Source organism: Suricata suricatta, chromosome 13 (assembly GCF_006229205.1).
Source record: "Suricata suricatta isolate VVHF042 chromosome 13, meerkat_22Aug2017_6uvM2_HiC, whole genome shotgun sequence".
Taxonomy (NCBI): Eukaryota; Metazoa; Chordata; class Mammalia; order Carnivora; family Herpestidae; genus Suricata; species Suricata suricatta.
The window spans coordinates 42,098,268-42,116,488 of NC_043712.1; the positions used below are offsets into that span (position 1 = coordinate 42,098,268).

The window sequence follows — 18,221 nt, forward strand, 5'->3', positions numbered from 1 at the left end:
GGTTCTGATACTCTATTGGAATTATAAATATGTACACAGTTTAAGCGATTTACAAGTCATATCTTATTTCTTCTGTTATCCTTGCATGATACTAAAACTAAGATTAAAGCCATCCTTGCTTGAACGTGCTATTCTAAATTCTTAGCTCACTTGATCTCAGGGGAACCTCACAACAACCCAGTGAGAAATTATTCTGCTTGCCATTTTGTAGCTAAGGAAACTGAGGTAAGAAAAGCTACGTACCTCAAAAAAACAAACAGAGAGAAGTTACATGCTGCCCAAAGTCTCACAACTGATCAAAGGCAAAGGAGATATTTACATCAGCTCTGATTCCAGAGCCCAACCTCTTGGCCATCTGTTTCACTACTCCCCTAGTTGAGCCTTTTTCTATGAATGCTGATTCATTACATGTGGATAGGTGGATAGCTCAGAATTTCTAAACAGTATCTTGGAATATTAGTCTAGTTGGAAATGGAGGCCTAAGTCTCTTACTTGAAGAAACATTTCAATAGCAAAATAGATTTTTACTAGATGGCTGAGTTATTTGGGGTGGTTTATTTGGGCTGATTGACAGAGTCTGGAAGAAATAAGGGTTAAAGCCAGATTCCCAAGCCACCCTTTGGTCCTGCTAATATGGATCACATTACTATGTACTTAGTATCATTTTCTCTTTGGTTCCCTGAAGAAGGGATGTATGTTAGGATATCTGTCCTCCTATTTTACACCTTCAAATGTAAAATTTTACACCATACAAGTACTCTGGACACAGTACTAAGTCATTACTTTCTCCCTCTTGATTGTTTTGCTCCAATCCACGGAAAAACATAGACTAAGGAGCACAGTACCAAACACACAAAAGGAACTAAATGATGGTACTTATTTGGTGCTATAAGCATACAGCACTGACTGGGTAAGGGATCTAATTCTGCAAAGGGTATGAGTTTAAGGGAGTTATTTGTGTATTTATTCCTTCTTTTCTTCCTCAATGATAGAGATGTGCTGCATGATTTTTAAAGATGAAAAGTGTTAAGTGCCATGCCTGTACCAGGAGTATACACACCTGCGTACCAAAAGGCTAATTAACTCGGGGTTTAGAAACAAATCATACAGCACATCAGACAGAATTAAGTACATTAATTCTAAAAAACCCCAACTTGCCCACATTGTGCACCTAGCTAAACTGACGTTTAAAAGTGTGAAAATCATGCTTAAGAAAATGCTTATATGTAAAGAAGATAAAACTGTAGGTTTTGTGGAAAAAGTAAATTACCTAACCAGACTGAAGGTGAAGTTACAGCACACTTAATAGTGTCACAAGGAAAAATTAATCCATTAATTCAACACAAGGAAAAATAAATCAATTAATTCAACACACACTACCTGCCAAAGGACAAACAAAGCCATTCACAACTACTAATTCTGCTTTCTCGGAGCCCAGCAGCGTTCCTCACTACAGAAAGCACGAACACCTTAGTCCCCATTTCCACCGAACGCGTCATCGAACAAAGGGAGGGAGCAAATGTGGCCCGCCCCCTTCCACACGCCTCCCGCGTTCACGTAAATGCAAATCGAAAACTCCTAGACGTACCTACGGCGTCCCACGAGGAAAACGAAATTAAGCAGCGACTTCTTCCGCCCACGTAAAAGATGGCGCTTGAAGCGTCAAACGTCTCTGATGCCGGGTTTCTTCCCTTCGGGGGCGGGGTCCAGAGAGAGCAGGAGGTGTGTGCTTAGGAGGTGTGTGCTTTTGTTTTCCTCACCCTTTCTCTCCTCCGCTTGCTCTCACAATATTCGCTGAAGGTGACAGGCGAAAGATCAGGTAAAATCTACCCAGAAGTGCACCAGGCGGGAAACAACTGCGGCCCGAAGGGGTTTTTGGGGTTGGAACGCGAGCGAGGGGCGGGGCCCGCAGGCGGGCCCGGGGGCGGAGCGGGGCGGCGGCCGGGTTGCGGTTGCGGTCCCTGCGCCCGCGGCTGCTGAGTCGCTGGTGGTGGCGAGTGGGTGAGTGAGAAGCCGGAGGGCGGGCGATTGTTTGGGGTCGGGGTCCTGGGACCGCGCGGGGGCGGCCGCGGCGGCAGCTCGCCCCAGGGCTCGGTGCGTTCTCCCTGACCGAAACCTGGCATCGGCGTTTCCAGCTGGTGACTAGTGGAGTTGCCTGCATCCGGGCCCCCGCCTTCCCGGCGGCGGCGGCGGCACGGAGACCAGGGGTTGCAGACCGGACCTCTAGTCGGCTTTCCCGCCTGCAGCCCCCGAGCCGACCCCTTTCCAGGGATCGTATTTGAGACCCAGAGGGACCCGCTGTACCACCTGCACCGCGGGTTCAGGGGACAGGCACCTCGGGCACTGAGAGGCCTGGCCGTGGGGAAGGCCAGAGAGCGGGTGGTGCGCGGTGAACACCATGTCAGGGTCCGATGAAGAGCAGATACTGCGGGATGGGATGTTGGCCCGGGTAAACCATATGGCTACACAATTTGAATAGAAGTTTCTAGAGCTTGCTGATGTCTGGTAAATTTGGAGAGCGATCCTAGACTGGGTTGTGCTCCCTCTGTGTGGGTCACGACTTGCTTCACAGCTGCGAGGTGACAGAGACTTACTTAAAGGAAGTGACCTTTGACTTGAGCATCACTTGGCTGATGGTATCTGTTGCAAAAACAAGTGTCCTGATTACATGTCTACTGTGCCCACAGGGGATCTGAGTCACCCCGTGAACTCGCCAGTCTTCTCTATTCAGCAGAGAGAGGTTATGCATTTGCCCAAGAGAGATGGCCCTTTCAGAAACCGTGGAGTTTGCTAGCTAGGCTCTAGTAAAGTTTGGGCCAGTGGATAATTTTCGATTCCAGCTGTTGTCGACACTCACCTGTGATGCAAAGCAAGGGGACACAACATGTCTGGCATTACTTTACATTTGTACTTCTAACTTGAAAACTACTCACACCATCTTTCTCAGACTTAAGGACACTTTTAACATAATGGGAAGGAATCTCACAGAAGCAAGAATATATGAAAGATTAATAATACGAAGTCAGAATACTTGGAATACGATGGAGTTTTATGACACAGATGCCTTTGGCCAGTACCTCAGCCAGCCCTGCTGCTTTGGGAAAGCCTTCAATTAGTTGGAAAATCATCTGGTGATACCTGCTTTTTCTATATCCACAACAAAAATGAGAGAAATTCGAGACGACGCTGCTGCTGGTGCACTAAGCCAGCGCTAACCTGCTCCAGGAAACAGTGCATCGGAGCTAAAGATTTTTTCCCCTCTTTATAAAATTGATAAAATTGCCTCTTTATTTGGCTCTGTTAGCAGTCCAGAATTTGCTTCCTTTCGGAGGAAAGAAGTTAAAAAAAAAACCAAAACAATGAAGACTATTTTTCAAGCCTGCAGTAGGGCCCTATGATAATTAAGTAGCTCTAAGGAGCCTAGGGGTTTGTCTTCCTATTATGTGAGAAACTTGGATCTGTCAGAGATCGCCTGATAGCGATATGTAAACTTCATTTCTGAGTCTCCCCTGTTAAAAATTTAGAAAGTGTTGCACGCAGTCTGGTGTTAACAAACACTGTCATTAAAGCTGGCCTGAGTATGGTCAGTTTTAGGAAGTGGGCTGGTTTAGGATTCTGCTTCTTTAAGGGCTGAGAGAAAATACAGTGAAAGCATGGTTACAAGAAGGGTAAGCCTTCTGATGGCATAATCCTGATTTACAATAGCAGTGGACCAACCAACTTTGTAAATACCAGTGAGAGAAGAGACGGCTGATTTTTAGCAAAAGTTTCAGAAAAAGCGAAGCTTCAAACCTACTACTCTGTCAGAAGTTTTAATAGATGGTCGTTAATGTAATCTTTATCTCTGCATATGTTGGATGATTTTCAGAAAGTATATTGGTATATCCTCATGAACCCTATTCTTTGTTTACAGGAGTGGCAAGCCACCGTGTCACCCAATTTGGATCCTGGCTTCCCTCAAAAGACTCTTATGGCTAATGTTTGATAACCTTCTGGAGTAGCCAACTACATATAGATATATAGATATAAAAGAGCATTTGTTTTGACCTGATTTTTTTCAGCCACCTTTATATGTATGGATTTTCCTTACTAAGGATGATAACTTTAAGTGTTAGTAAAATTATTTTTACAGCTCTCCTAATTATTCTTCTCTGTAGCATTTCATTTCTCAAACTTATTAATTTTGACAGGATTTTAAGCTAAACAATTCAGCTTGGTCCTTGTCCTTTCTTTTCTTTCTAATGAGACTAGCAGTGAGACTAAATGTAATTAATGGTGTGTGATAGTTGAATTTTCACAATCAGATAAAAATTTCCCTATGATTCAACCAGACTTTGCTCTAGGGCTCAGTTCGGTTTTAGGAAATACTTTTGTTTTCAATGTAACGATGAAATGCATGAGGCAAAGTTATGTTCTTATGATTATTTATCTTTAAAAAAATTTTTTTTAATGTTAATTTTTGAGAGAGTGCAAGATAGGGAGGGGCAAAGAGAGAAGGAGACACAGAATCTGAAGCAGGCTCCAGGCTCTGAGCTGTCAGCACAGACAGGGGCTTGAACCCACGAATGTGGGATCATGACCTGAGCTGAAGTTGGATGCTTAATTGACTGAGCCACACAGTTGCCCCAGTTATTCACCTTTTTTATTCAAAACAGAAGAACAAAAGAAAAATGTTACAATTTTGTGGCTGTGTTAACTCATCACCTTGGCCTCCAGTTTGTTGTTACTAATGATGACAAACAACATCATTACAGTTTGAATTCAAATTACATTCTTGTAGTCTATCATTGTAAACTGTTTAAATTGTATCCAAAACAGTGGATATTTCAAATAAGCTAGACAGTTTATGTCCAGTACAGTCTTTTAAGACTTAAATTGATATTACACATTAGAAAGTAAATATTCCCTAAATTACTGAACTAAACAATACATAACATAAACTGCCTTTATGTTAAGTCATTTCTACACATGCATAGTATGAGGTGTTTTGCTAAGTTCTGTATACCTATTCTTGACATGCATGATAAAAATGCTCATCTAGTATTCTAAAAATAGCAGTCACTGCTTTCAGCGGTCTCTGAACTCTCTTGACAAGATGCAGATAAAATTCTTTAAGTAAATTGTAGCTACAGATCAAATGTTACCTCTCAAAGCAGTCCTGCAATCAAAGATAGGTATATCATAACTAACCTATTAATTACTATCCTTTATCATTATGATGAATGCATTCCACAATTTTAGACTTCATTAAATGGGTGCTTTTGGTTTAAATGGTTTCTTATGGTTCTTTTCATTTTGAGCCTTTCAATATATGCATTCAACTGTTTTTAAAGATTTTGTTTTTAAGTAAACTCTATACCTGGGATTCAGACCCACAACCCTAAGATCAAAAGTCACATGCCCCACCAACTGAGCCAGCCAGGCGCCCCTCTATTTTAATATTAGGCAAGAATGAATCATTTTATACTAATATCACATAGAGTATATACCTTTAGAGTGTTCTATTTCAGTGGGTTTAGATGTATGAAGACCTTGATTCTTGCCTGACTCTGTGACCTTGGGCATTTTGCTTTTGTCTCTCTGTGTATTATCTCAGTAGTTAGAAAAGTTTGGCCAGTATCCCATCCAGTCACTTTGTTCTCTACATGTTCTAAATAACTAAAGGTTTTTTATTTTAGCCATTTGGCATAGAACTTGCTTTGTAATGAACTCAGTGCAACACTACATTGCTTCCTCAAATTTAAGTAGCATATTTATTAAATGTATTTATCTTTATCATGGTATTTCCATGTCATGTTAAACACCCAATTGGGCTTAAGTACCCTGAGAGCTTATTGAGAATAACTGGACATTTTGTTCAGTTTTTGTTATGGTCCCAGATTGTTGTGTTTTTGTGTGCTCGCTTGCTTTCCTTCCTTCTTTTTTCCCCTCCCCCTCCTACCCTTTTAACAGCTTTAGGATGTTGTTACTGACAGGTGTCTTTACTAGTTTCTATGACTGCCATAACAAAGTACCACAAACTGGGGAGATATAAAACAACAAAAATGTATTCTCTCACAGTTTTGGAAGCTACAAGTCCAAAATAAGGTGTCTGTAGAGACATGCTCCTCTGAAGGTTGTAGGGAAGTATCCTTCCTTGCCCAGGATTATAGATTATAGTAGTTATCAGCAGTTTGCCTTTCCTTGGCTTGCAGCTGTGGGGCTCCAGTCCCTACCTCTGTCTTACACAGCCCTGTTTCCTCTTTGTCCATGTGTCTCTAAATCTGTCTCTCACAAGGACACCAATCATTGCATTAGAATCCACCCTAGTCCAATATCCCACTTATTTTCATTATTATTTCATTATTATTACATTTATTTTCAAATAAGGTCACACTCACAAATACAGAGGGGTAGGATTTGAACATGTATTTTGTGGGGGACACAGTTCAACTCACAACAAGTGAGGTGGTCTGTACCTGAGCTCTCCCCTCCCCAATTTGCTCCTCTTTAGTTGCTGTGGTTGAGGAAGGAAATATCCGATGATACTAGAATTGCATATAGACTGGATAGTTGGGAACAGTGAGAGTCTATTCTATGAGTTTTACTATGTAGTATTTCATATTAATATCCAAAAGACCTTTTTTTAGGTCATTATTATTTTGTATTATAAATGTATTCCTTGAATATAGGTGACAAGATCCTATGTATCATAAAGTTATCATCATATTCACAAGCATTTAATGTGCACTTGCCATGCTAGCTGCGGGGGACATGCTTTCAAACCCTTTTTGACTAAAGAAGAGAAAACCACATAGGCCTAAATCATTTGAGATTCTGGCATATGACTTTAAAATGACTGAACCTAATTATTGGTTTTGTATGTCATTGTGTAGATATCCCTGGAGCATTTGGATAATGTGATAGTTGGGATGCAGTGATGTCGAATCTCTGTCCACCACCATCTCCAGCTGTTGCCAAGACAGAGATTGCTCTAAGCGGTGAATCACCTTTATTAGCGGCTACCTTTGCTTACTGGGACAATATTCTTGGTCCTAGAGTACGACACATTTGGGCTCCTAAGACAGAACAGCTGCTTCTCAGCGATGGAGAAATAACTTTTCTTGCCAACCACACCTTAAATGGTGAAATCCTCCGAAATGCAGAGAGTGGAGCTATAGACGTGAAGTTTTTTGTCTTGTCTGAAAAAGGAGTCATTATTGTTTCATTGATCTTTGATGGAAACTGGAATGGAGATAGGAGCACATATGGTCTATCAATTATACTTCCACAGACCGAACTTAGCTTCTACCTCCCACTTCACAGAGTGTGTGTTGATAGATTAACACATATTATCAGAAAAGGAAGGATATGGATGCACAAGGTGAGTGATTTTTGAGCTTATTAATCATGCTAACCTAGCCATTGAAAGTTTATCTTCTGATATATTTATATCTAATTTTTAGAAATTATATGCAATTTCAAGCAATAGCTATTATTTGCATCTGTCCTATTAATTTTTTTTTAATGTTTACTTTTGAGAGAGAGAGAGAGACAGCGTGGGGTGTGGGGGGAGCAGAGAGAGATGGAGTCACAGAACCCAAAGCAGGCTCCAGGCTCTGGGCTGTCAGCATAGAGCCCAACATGGGGCTCGGACCTAAGAGCTGTGAGATCATGACCTGAGCTGAAGTCAGATGCTTAACCCACTGAGCCATCCAGAAGCCCCTGCATCTGCCCTATTAGATAGATAGGTCTAGTAGTCTGATGTCAGTGATATTCATAATAACCCTAAAAGGTAGGGGGTGATAGCTGTATGTTACAAGTAAAAAGCTAAAGCGTAGAGAAATTAAGAATATCGTAAAAAGTTTGAGAGTATGGGTTTGTCTTGGGAACCTTTAACCATAAAACCTTTTTTCTTTTTGCATTGCATGACCCTGTTTTTCACTTAGTACTGTGTGTAGGTCCAAGCAGGTCAAAACAAGTGTTTCATAAGCAGTTGGCCATGTAGCCTTTGGTCTCTTTAACTTCTTTGCCAAGTTCTGAAATTCATAAAATGAGGTTGGACCAAATGGTTTCTAGGAGATGTTCTTTTTAATTTTGCAGATTGAGCCAGAGGAAATTGATGTCATCCCCTAACTCCTGCAGTTTAATATTAGTGATATTTATACTTTAATGTACTTTTGGCAGATCTGAAGAACAAGTTTAACTCTCTTCTGCTCTATAGTTTTGATACTAATATGGAAGTTTGTTAAAGCATTATTAATTAATTTTATAAGGCTTTTACTGGACAATAAGGAGAAATAGTATCTTTCAAAAGAATAGTGTTTCACTATGTTTGCTTACATGTTTTCTTATATTAAATGTTTATGAAAATCATGTAAAATCAGGAAGCCCTATATTAGACTTGATCTTATTTAATTTGAAAAGTACAAATCATTAGTTTCCTTTGTGAAACTATGCAGATGTTACATTGACTGTTTTCTGACAAATTATCTTTTATTAACTGCAGAAAAAAGGGTTGTTTTATATTATTTTGTATTATTTATAAGAGAAGGAATTTGTTGCATTAATTTCCTGCTACCTCCCTTTTTTTTCTGCCCTAATGTGGAAAGTATTTTCCCCATGAACTAAATTACACAACTGTATCATGAAAAGTAAACAAATACCAAAATGGTTTTACTTTAATTTTAATGAATTTTCTCCTGCTTAGGAAAGGCAAGAAAATGTCCAGAAAATAGTCTTAGAAGGCACAGAAAGAATGGAAGATCAGGTAAGATACAGATTGCTTCCTATGAAGCACCATCAAGCGCACAACATGTATCTATCTATGTAAGGCTGAGGGCTACTTTTCTTTTTTCTTTAATTTTTTTTAATGTTTATTTATTTTTGAAAGAGAGAGACAGAGTTTGAGCAGCCGAGAGGAGACCCAGAATCTGAAGTGGGTTCCAGGCTCGGAGCTGACAGCACAGAACCTGACTGGGCTCGAACTCATGAATCACGGGATCATTAATACCTAAGCTGAAGTCAGACTCTTAACTGAATGAGCTACCCAGGTGCCTCTGAGAGCTACTTTTCTTAAGGCCTTGGAGCCATACTATTTTGACAGTGTGAATCTGAAAATGAACAGAGCCTTTGTAGAAATATTGAATAAACTAAATGAAAATTTCTATATCTTAGACTGGAAGAGTTAGATAAGTGGAGAATAATAGTAATTAATGTTGCTACCTTTTTCTGTTTGCATAGAATAAATAAGTTTTGAATAACTTGTTCATACTAATAATTTTAAGTTTTTTGGTGAGATTTCTTTAAGGTGTTGCTTCTCAGACATTTGCACAGAAGTAGTTATAATAGGAGGGAAGTGAGTATACCCCTAAGATATTTGGGGGGGGGGGACAGACACAGTTCTAAGCATAATATTTATTTGAAGTCTCATGTTGTATTTTTAAAGTCATGCAATTTGTATTTTATTTTATACCTATTTAATATTATACTTTGCCAGTGATACTTCTCACCTTCTTTCTGATCAGACTTCTGGAAATAAGAAGTCTCTAGGGAAATGTGCCACATTTTTCCCAAGGTGTCCTTAGGGCACAGGCACCAGTATTTGAGATGCTTGATTGCAAGGGTGTGGTTTCCCTTATGGAAATTAAATGCAAAACATTTCACTGCAGGGCCTAGATGTTCTGAAGGGAAAATCTCCACTGGAGAAAGGATTCTTTGCTTTTACTCCCATTGCTGCTGGCCACCCTCAGTGTGCCTTCTGTTTGAACTCCATTCTGTGGCTGAGTTGTCTTTTCTGTGGTTCTCCTTAGCATACCTAAGACATAATAGTACTTTGAACAATAACTTTTTTAAAAAATTGAATATACAGGGACTTAACCCGGGAAAACACAAAACCCTATATAGAATGACCTACTTTACAAAATTGTTATGACTGTACTTTTGTAAATAGCTTCCCAGGCTAGGGGAGAAGTAATCCTGAGGAAAGATCTGACACTTAGAATATGTTTCCCTTTACTCAGAGAAGCCTTTACTTATTACTAATGAGCAGGGTGCCAAGCACTGGGGAGACTTACCAACCTCTAGATGTACTTACTAGTTATGGAGGAGTTCTTAGAGTTTCCTCAAAATAAAGGTATTTAGGACACAGTAAAATTCTGCTTTTCCTAGGATTTTTTTTCAAACTAGAAACCTATACTTAAGAAATTTACCACTATTAATTTTTAAATTTTATCTTTTTTTTTAAAGTTTGTTTTATTTATTTGTTTATAAATGTTTTTTTTGCATGTTTGTTATGTGCAAACGCAAGTAGGGGAGGGGCATAGATGGAGGGATAGAGAAAGAATCCCAAGCAGACTCCACACTGTCGGCACAGAGCCCTATAGGGGGCTTCATCCTATGCACCAAGATCATGACCTGAGCTGAGGTCTAAGTCAAATCTGAAGTGAGGTCAACCGCGTCACCTGGGTGCCCCAGTTTTATTTCTTTTAAGGGCTTTTCTGTTATCCTATCCCTTCTGTATAGTTGGGCCATCTGGAGGTTTTTAAAGGGGAAACATCCTCCTGCTGAGAAGTTCAAGTTAGAGAAGTCAAAGAAGGAAAAGAAACTTGTGGGATTTACTTTAGAGGCTCTTCTGTGTTCAGGCTTGTAGGATATTTTTGTTAAGCCTTGATGAGGTTACCCATTAACTTATGATAAATATCTGAGATATGGTTTATTGCACTATATATATGCCTACATTTAAGGGAAAGTATTTTCCTACAGTTACCCTTTCTGAAAAGAAGCTGCCTGATAATTGAATCCCTGCAAATCTCCCATCATGTGCCTACAATGACTTTATTTTGAACAAATAGTATCTAGGGCTGACACATGAGTCTGGAATCAGTCACTGACTTTATTCAGTGCGAGTTTTGGATGCTTATAGCTGTCATCTGATAAAATCACTTTATGAGGAAATCCCTTTATAGCTTGTCATTATTCTTGTTGAATTTACATGTGTTGACTATAATTGTAAACAAGCATTTTAAAAATTCTTTTAAAAAGCAGAAACAGTGAGTAGTTATGTTTGGAGGTTACTACAGGATGAATTTTTTTAAAATAATAAAACCTTCTATATCTTGCAAGGAGGCTTATGACTTAGCATAAGGTTCCCACAGACAGCATCACATTTAAAGTCCCAAGTTTCTGAAAAACTGGGTATAGTCACTAAAAAAATGACTCTTGGAATGACTGAGATTTAAAGACACATGAAAATTTGAGTAAGATTGTTTCATGAGATGTGAATAAGGAAAAAAACTATTATTAGATTGATCTTAATATGTGATTTTAAAAACATATTTAACTAAAAATTAATGGACATGTGACAATTTATCTACCTCTAGAAGTTTACATATTCAGGATGGTCCAAAAATTTGGGGGCAGGAGCGATGGTAATGAGTAAATGAGAGATCATCCATATTTGAGACACTCCACATTTATGATGATCTATACTGAGCTTTGAATATCATTCTAGAAACTACAAATTTCAAAATTGTACTTTTGATACATAACTCAAGTTTTATCTTGAATTCTAAAGGAAACTTGTCTGTTTTATTTAAAACAATTTAAAGACAATTTAAAATTTGATGATTTTGATTTGCATTTGAGTACTAAACCTTATTGTGAACGTAGATGTTGAGTGTTATTTGCTATTTCTAAGCCTTTTTATGCTTGGTTTTCCTCATTTTTAAATATAAAATGCATCAGTCACCCTTAATTAATAAGAATTTTTAGATCTCAAATAAATATCAAAGGAAATCCTTTCTAAATTAGGCATGGCAATTTAATTATTGCATGTAACAGTAGATAAGCCAATGATTCCACTCTCGCTAAAGAAAATCATTCCCAGAAGAATGAAAATGAGTTTTAAATAGGACATACATTCTTTAGAAATGGTTTGGAATAGTAGACACGTTTGGGTCTGTGTTCTAACGTGTTACCAAGTGTTTTTCTCAAAGGGTGTCATTCTTGGCTTTTGGTTCCTAATATTTTATTGCCCTGTTTATCCTATACAGGTTTTCCCCGCCATCCAAAAGTGTAGAGTGTTCGTTCCTTCCTATAGAACCTTTCATACACTGAAATGGCCATAAAGTGAAGATGCAATTACATTAATTTATGTGGAAAAGTTGCTTGAGCATTCTCAGACCCAAAACATAACCCCTCTTATGCATCTCTGATATCTCAGAATGCATTCTGCTAACGAATGCACAAAATAGAGACAAAGCACAGATGCTCACACAGTCCGTAGCTAAGGAGGCTTGGTGCTGAGATGCCTAGTGTAGTCCCTGGGGAAGGAGCTTTGCGGGGCCTCTCCTGTGCTCAGGTTATGTGCTGCTTCTCAGAGGGGTTCATTGCAAAACAAGTTCTCAACACTTTTTAGCTGTCACCTTTTGCATGTGTGTGTGTGTGTGTGTGTGTGTGTGTGTGTGTAAGCAAAAATCCACTTTGGATTTCTTTTGGTTACTGAAAAAGGTACTAATGTAGGTCTTTCATAAAGGCAAAGTGGTGTAACTCAAAACTTTTGGAAAGCAGAGGATACCTTCATTGTGTGATTTTTTTTTTTTTTTTTTTGCTTCATTTTGCTTTTTTGTACAGGGTCAGAGTATTATTCCGATGCTTACTGGTGAAGTCATTCCTGTAATGGAGCTCCTTTCATCTATGAAATCACACAGTGTTCCTGAAGAAATAGATGTAAGCCATGACTTGTATTATAAAATAGCAACAATGGTACCCTCTGATCAAGTCCCTTGAGTTCTATTACTATTATGCATATTAGTAGCATTCCAATTTCACTAGTGTACATTTTTTATCATACATGCTATTCCTATGAAGTATTAGCCACTTTAATAACATCCGTAAAATCCCGAGTTTTATGGCCAAAAAGAGGCTTTTTTGGTCATTGATAGTTGTGACAGAATTACATGTATTTAGTTTATTTCACCATTTTTGCATTTCTTAGAAGTGGGAGAATTCCAGACCTTGTAGAAGCAGTTAGTATTCAATGTAGTACTTTTGGTAACAGAGCAGTGTACAAGTCAGTGGTGGTTAACACAAGTTTACTTTTATTCCCTAATCTAGTTATCTTAATCACATGTTGATATTTTGAATCACACGCTAAGCACCTTTGAGAAATCTTTAGGAAACTTTTGTTTCTTTCTGACTTTGTCATTAAGATTTGTCTCCTGATTCTAACAGCAAGGAAGAGGAAGTTGTTCTAAAATTTGTTTAACCTGCCTGACCAGTTTTCACATTTGTTCTTCTGAAAGTTTATAGAAGCTCGTACACAGATTGTTTTATTGGGATTCCTAATCCTTAGAAATGAGGACAACGTGTTCTATTAAACTGAGACTTCAAAAACTTGTATATTTAAGAGTGTTATTTCATTGCTGTATTATAGCCAGAATAACCTCTTTTTTTTGTTTATGTGTGTGGTGCATTTTAGATAGCTGATACAGTTCTCAATGATGATGACATTGGTGACAGTTGTCATGAAGGCTTCCTTCTCAAGTAAGAATTTTGTTTCCTTTCATAAAAGATGGATAAAGCACATAGAAATTTTACGCATTCCAATGAGATGATTTGGAAGGAAGAAAGTAGTAGAATAGCTACCCAAATTATTCTAGGAACAGTGTTGCATATTGGAAGTATTACTTAGCTTTGTGTTATTTTTTTCATTTGTTACATGTCTGTGATATACTTGATGTTACTCTTTTTAATATTGAAAGAAGCTGAGTTTCCATAGTGCCCAAACAAGAAATCCTATTCTCTTGTTTGGTTGTGGTTTCTTGTTTTACTTCACATTAAATCTGAAACTAAGACTAAAAGGGGGTTCTTGGACCCATTTCCAGTGTTTCAGGGGGTCCTCATAACTAGCAAACAATGCTTTAGATACCAAGTGGGTCCTACAATATAATTCAGTTCTGGCACTTTCTGCCTGGAGAAAATGTCAGATTCCACAGATTAAGGGTTCAGTCCCACTGATTGTGCCCCACCTACCTTCCAGACACTAGTCTCAAGCCCAAGTTTATACCTGTACTTCTGACTGGCTATAGATTTCAGATCCCTTCCTTGGACTTCAGATACCAGTAACAAGTCCAGGATGTTACCTGTTCTTCTCACCAACTGGGTATAAGTCAGAGGTTCCTATGACCCCCTTCTTGGGTTCCAATAATTCCCTAGAGCAGCTCACAGAACTCAGAGAAACATTTTATTTATTGGAATACCAGTTTATTATGAAGGATAGAATCTAAGATAAGCTGAACATCCATATGGAAGAGATGCATAGGATAGCGTTTGGGGAAAGGGTGAAGAGCTTCCAGACCATTTCTGAGCACACCACTCTCCCCACATCTCCACATGTTCACCAACCCAGAAGCTCTCCATGCCCCTTCCTTTTGGGTTTTTATGGAGGCTTCGTTACGTAGGCATGGTTGATCAAATCATTGGCCATTGATGATAACTTCCAGCCCCTCTCCCCTACAAAGAAGTCAGAAGGAGGAACTGAAAGTTCTAGTCATTAGTGGGTGGCTCCATTGGCAATCAGCCCCCATCCTTAGATGTTTCCAAAAATTGCTCCATTAACATAACAAAAGGCATCATTATCTTTTTCTGCACTTAGGAAATTCTAAGTGTTTTGGGAGCTATGAGCTAGGAAATGTGAATAAAGACCAAATACATATTTCTTAAAAATCACAATATCACAGAACCCTTACAAATTAAGTTGCATTGTGGATGGACTTAGGTTATTTAGGCCTAGAAAAGAAAATTGTATTTTTACTCATCCTTTCCATCTTATAGTAGATTTTAGAGTGTGGGCTCTAAAACCCATGTCCTGGGTTATTGCTGTGTATAAGCTGGGGCAGGTTCCCTGAAGTCTCTGGCCCCCATCTCCTCATCTGTAAAATGGGAATAATAGTAGTACCTACTTCATAGGATTATTTTAAGAATTGAGTGAGATAAATCATATTAAGCACTTAAAACAGTGCCCAGAATGTATAAGCACATAACAGCTCAAAGCTAACATTTTCTACTTCTGTCTCTTCTAAGGAAAATGTTCATGACAATACCATCAGCCAACATTTATCCCTCTACTAAAGTGTGCTCTCTGCACATAGAATCTCATCTCCTACCTTATTGATTCTTTACTCTGGCGGATTACTGTGAATTTTTTTTTTTTTTATGAGAAGTGAAAGGATAAAGTATTTGCTTTCATGTACATAGTCCTTTCCTTTAGGTTCATGATGGAAACTCAGAGGCATGAGTGTTTTGAACCTGGAAGCCTTACATAGTTTAAATTAGAAGCACTTTAGTCCCCTTCTGCTCACTGTCACCCATCATGTCCTTATTTTTAATCCCATTTGACTTGTAACTAAGTCACTTAACCCCTCGACACCTCAGTGTCTTTCATTACAAAATAGTGACATTTTACTAACTGGTTTTTAATTTCAAATGGGCAAATCTATGTGAAAGGCCTATAGAAAACATAAAGTACTATGGAAGTAAAAGGTGACATTTTACCTACAGCTTTGATGTTCATTATGTAAAAATAGTCTGTTACTTGAAGTTCACTTGCCCTTTTTGGTGTAGTTTGTGAAATTGCTTTACAGCCAATGTTTTCCATCTCTTTTCTCTACCTTGCAGCGCCATTAGCTCACACTTGCAGACCTGTGGCTGCTCAGTCGTAGTAGGTAGCAGTGCAGAAAAAGTAAACAAGGTAATTTATTTTATAATCCAGCTTATAATCTCACTTCTTAATACTGCTAACCTATCATGGATTGTGATTTAAAAGTTAGGTTGCCGTCAACCAAATTACTGTGACACCATATGCTGAAGTAAGTTGAAGTTAACTGCTTTTCGTTCATTGACTATTAACCAGAAGGAGATAAATTGCGCATATCTATCAATTTAAGCAAACCTGATTTTTCTTTTTATATTTTACCCAGGAAATATGTTAGGAATGATTATTTCCTTGAGAAATATATTTGTAATTTTTTCTCTAGATAGCTACCCTGTATGCTTGCTCACATGACCCTTAATTTATCAAAATTATAATATTCCATACATCCATTTGTGAGAGGTTAGTGCACCTCTATTATTATACTGGTCTAGTGATTTATTATTACATCTGTTACCCCAGGAAGACAGCCTTACCTCTGTGTCACCCAGACTCTTCAGGTTTCACAGAAAGACTTCCCAGTAGCTTTCTGGAAGGAGAGAGGCTCTGTGGTTGGGGCCTTGGGTATTTTAAAACTTTTTTTTTTTCATTCCACATCCTCTTCTGGAGTAATCACTTCTCTTTTATCTTTTTAATTTAAGAAAAGGGCTGCCATCACTCTATATTGAAAGCCACTACTTTAAAATATAAAAACTCTGAAGATAGTCTGAATTTCAACATACTTACATGGCTTTTTACTTTTTCTAATAGAGCTATAGATCAAATCCTGTTAGAATCCTAGATTTCTAAACTCCAACCAGTGGCTTGCTTATTTTAAATCAAATTTGATAGAATTAATTCTCATTCTATTGAAGGATTTGGACACTCCTGATATTCATTATAATGGGATTTCACTGTTCAATCAAAGCCATAATTCTGCCTAATTCAACTGCATTTAGTTTTCTTGTCCAAAATTGTTTATTTTTATTTGAAAAATACTTGCTGCTGGGTGAAGATGGAATTAATAATTACATTAAGTCATTAGTTCTTACTGAAATATAATGGTTTCATGGTCAATTATATATAGAGAGAGAATATATATAATACAAATGTATAATTTATATTATAGTTGGATAAAGTATGCATATTATACCAGTCATCCAGAAAGTCACACTATATATACACCAATGCTAAAGATTTTGAGATATCATACAGTACATTTACCACCATTTCCCAAGCTTACTTGAGCACAGAATTTTTATTTTAAGCAACAAATATTATGTCCCATGGACTACTCCTGGTGACTAAGGAATACTTTTTTCTCAGGATGTATTTTATTGACAGTAATGGTTAAAGTTTCTATTCAAATTTCTTTCATAAGCATACCAATGGCCTTTTAGTTTCCTATTTTAATGCTAAAATATTTTTTTTTACAGATAGTAAGAACATTATGCCTTTTTCTGACTCCAGCAGAGAGAAAATGTTCCAGATTATGTGAAGCAGAATCATCATTTAAATACGAGTCAGGGCTCTTTGTACAAGGCCTGCTAAAGGTATAGTTTCCATTTGTCACAAGTGAAAGCAACTTTTTAAAATCATTTTTGACACTCTTTATAAATGTACTTTATACATTTAGCATGTGATACATCTCATGTTTATGTGCCAAGGAGCTGACTCCTATACACAATTCTGAGCACAGAGTATATATATGTCTTACAGATTTCTAATTCGTTTAAGTGAAACAGCTTAGAATATCTTTTCGTGTGTGTGTCTGTTTGGTTTCCTATAGCTGCCTGTGTGGCCCCAGGATTATTTGTTTTTTAATATGTGGTTGAATTTGGGGCACATGGGTGGCTCAGTCAAACGTCTGACTTTGGCTCAGGGCATGATCTCCTGGTTTGTGAGTTCAAGCCCTGCATTGGGCTCTAGGCGGACAGCACAGAGCCTGGGACCTCCTTCATATTCTGTGTCTCCCTCTCTCTCTCCCCTTCCCTGATTGCACTCTGTCTTTTTCTCAAAAATAAATAAAACATTTAAAAAATAGATGTGGTTGAATCAGATGACACATCTAAAATAGGTATTTTGTTTCAAAGCTGCATTCTGTCTTCAAAATTGTATATAGGAAGGCAGCTATGCTCACCACTATACCACCCAGTGAATGTGAATATGATAGTGTCTTTAACCATTTAGAGGAACTGAGACTTCACCTGGAGCAGGAAATAGGCTTTGAAAAATTCTTTGAAGTTTATGAGAAAATAAAGGCTATTCATGAAGATGAAGATGAAAATATTGAGATTTGCTCAACAATAGTTCAGAATATTTTAGGAAATGAACATGAACATCTTTATGCCAAGATTCTTCATTTAGTCATGGCAGATGGAGCCTATCAAGAAGATAATGATGAATAATTATTGGAACATTCCTTAATCCTCAACTGTATGAAAACATTTACACCATCAGAAAAACATAAGAAAACAAGCTTCAGTGAGAAATGTAGCAATTTTATACAAATACCAGATTTAAGGTGGGCATGCTGATTGCATGAAAAAGA

At 37.9% G+C, this 18,221-nt stretch overlaps 1 protein-coding gene and 1 long non-coding RNA gene across 8 annotated transcripts in view; one reads left to right on the forward strand and one right to left on the reverse strand.

Moving 5' to 3' along the window:
- Nucleotides 1–1,481, reverse strand: part of LOC115276797 — a 37,781-nt gene extending 36,300 nt beyond the window's left edge. The window contains exon 1 of the long non-coding RNA XR_003902092.1: nucleotides 1,381–1,481. This is a non-coding gene — a long non-coding RNA (uncharacterized LOC115276797). The remainder of the gene's footprint in view (nucleotides 1–1,380) is intronic.
- Nucleotides 1,482–1,737: 256 nt separating this feature from the next.
- The window catches only part of C9orf72 (C9orf72-SMCR8 complex subunit), a 24,686-nt gene continuing 8,202 nt past the window's right edge, over nucleotides 1,738–18,221 (forward strand). Inside the window, exons 1-9 of one of the 7 annotated variants that reach the window (XM_029920479.1) lie at nucleotides 1,941–2,001; nucleotides 2,688–3,485; nucleotides 3,914–4,110; nucleotides 6,876–7,363; nucleotides 8,690–8,749; nucleotides 12,613–12,708; nucleotides 13,460–13,524; nucleotides 15,658–15,730; nucleotides 17,107–17,223. In XM_029920479.1, the coding sequence (XP_029776339.1) occupies nucleotides 6,920–7,363; nucleotides 8,690–8,749; nucleotides 12,613–12,708; nucleotides 13,460–13,524; nucleotides 15,658–15,730; nucleotides 17,107–17,223 (855 nt within the window). In that variant the 5' untranslated portion in view covers nucleotides 1,941–2,001; nucleotides 2,688–3,485; nucleotides 3,914–4,110; nucleotides 6,876–6,919. Of the gene's footprint in view, nucleotides 1,820–1,930; nucleotides 2,002–2,687; nucleotides 4,111–6,875; nucleotides 7,364–8,689; nucleotides 8,750–12,612; nucleotides 12,709–13,459; nucleotides 13,525–15,657; nucleotides 15,731–17,106; nucleotides 17,224–18,221 lie in introns of those variants that run through there. The other 6 variants (XM_029920480.1, XM_029920482.1, XM_029920478.1 and 3 more) reach the window with 6 other exon arrangements.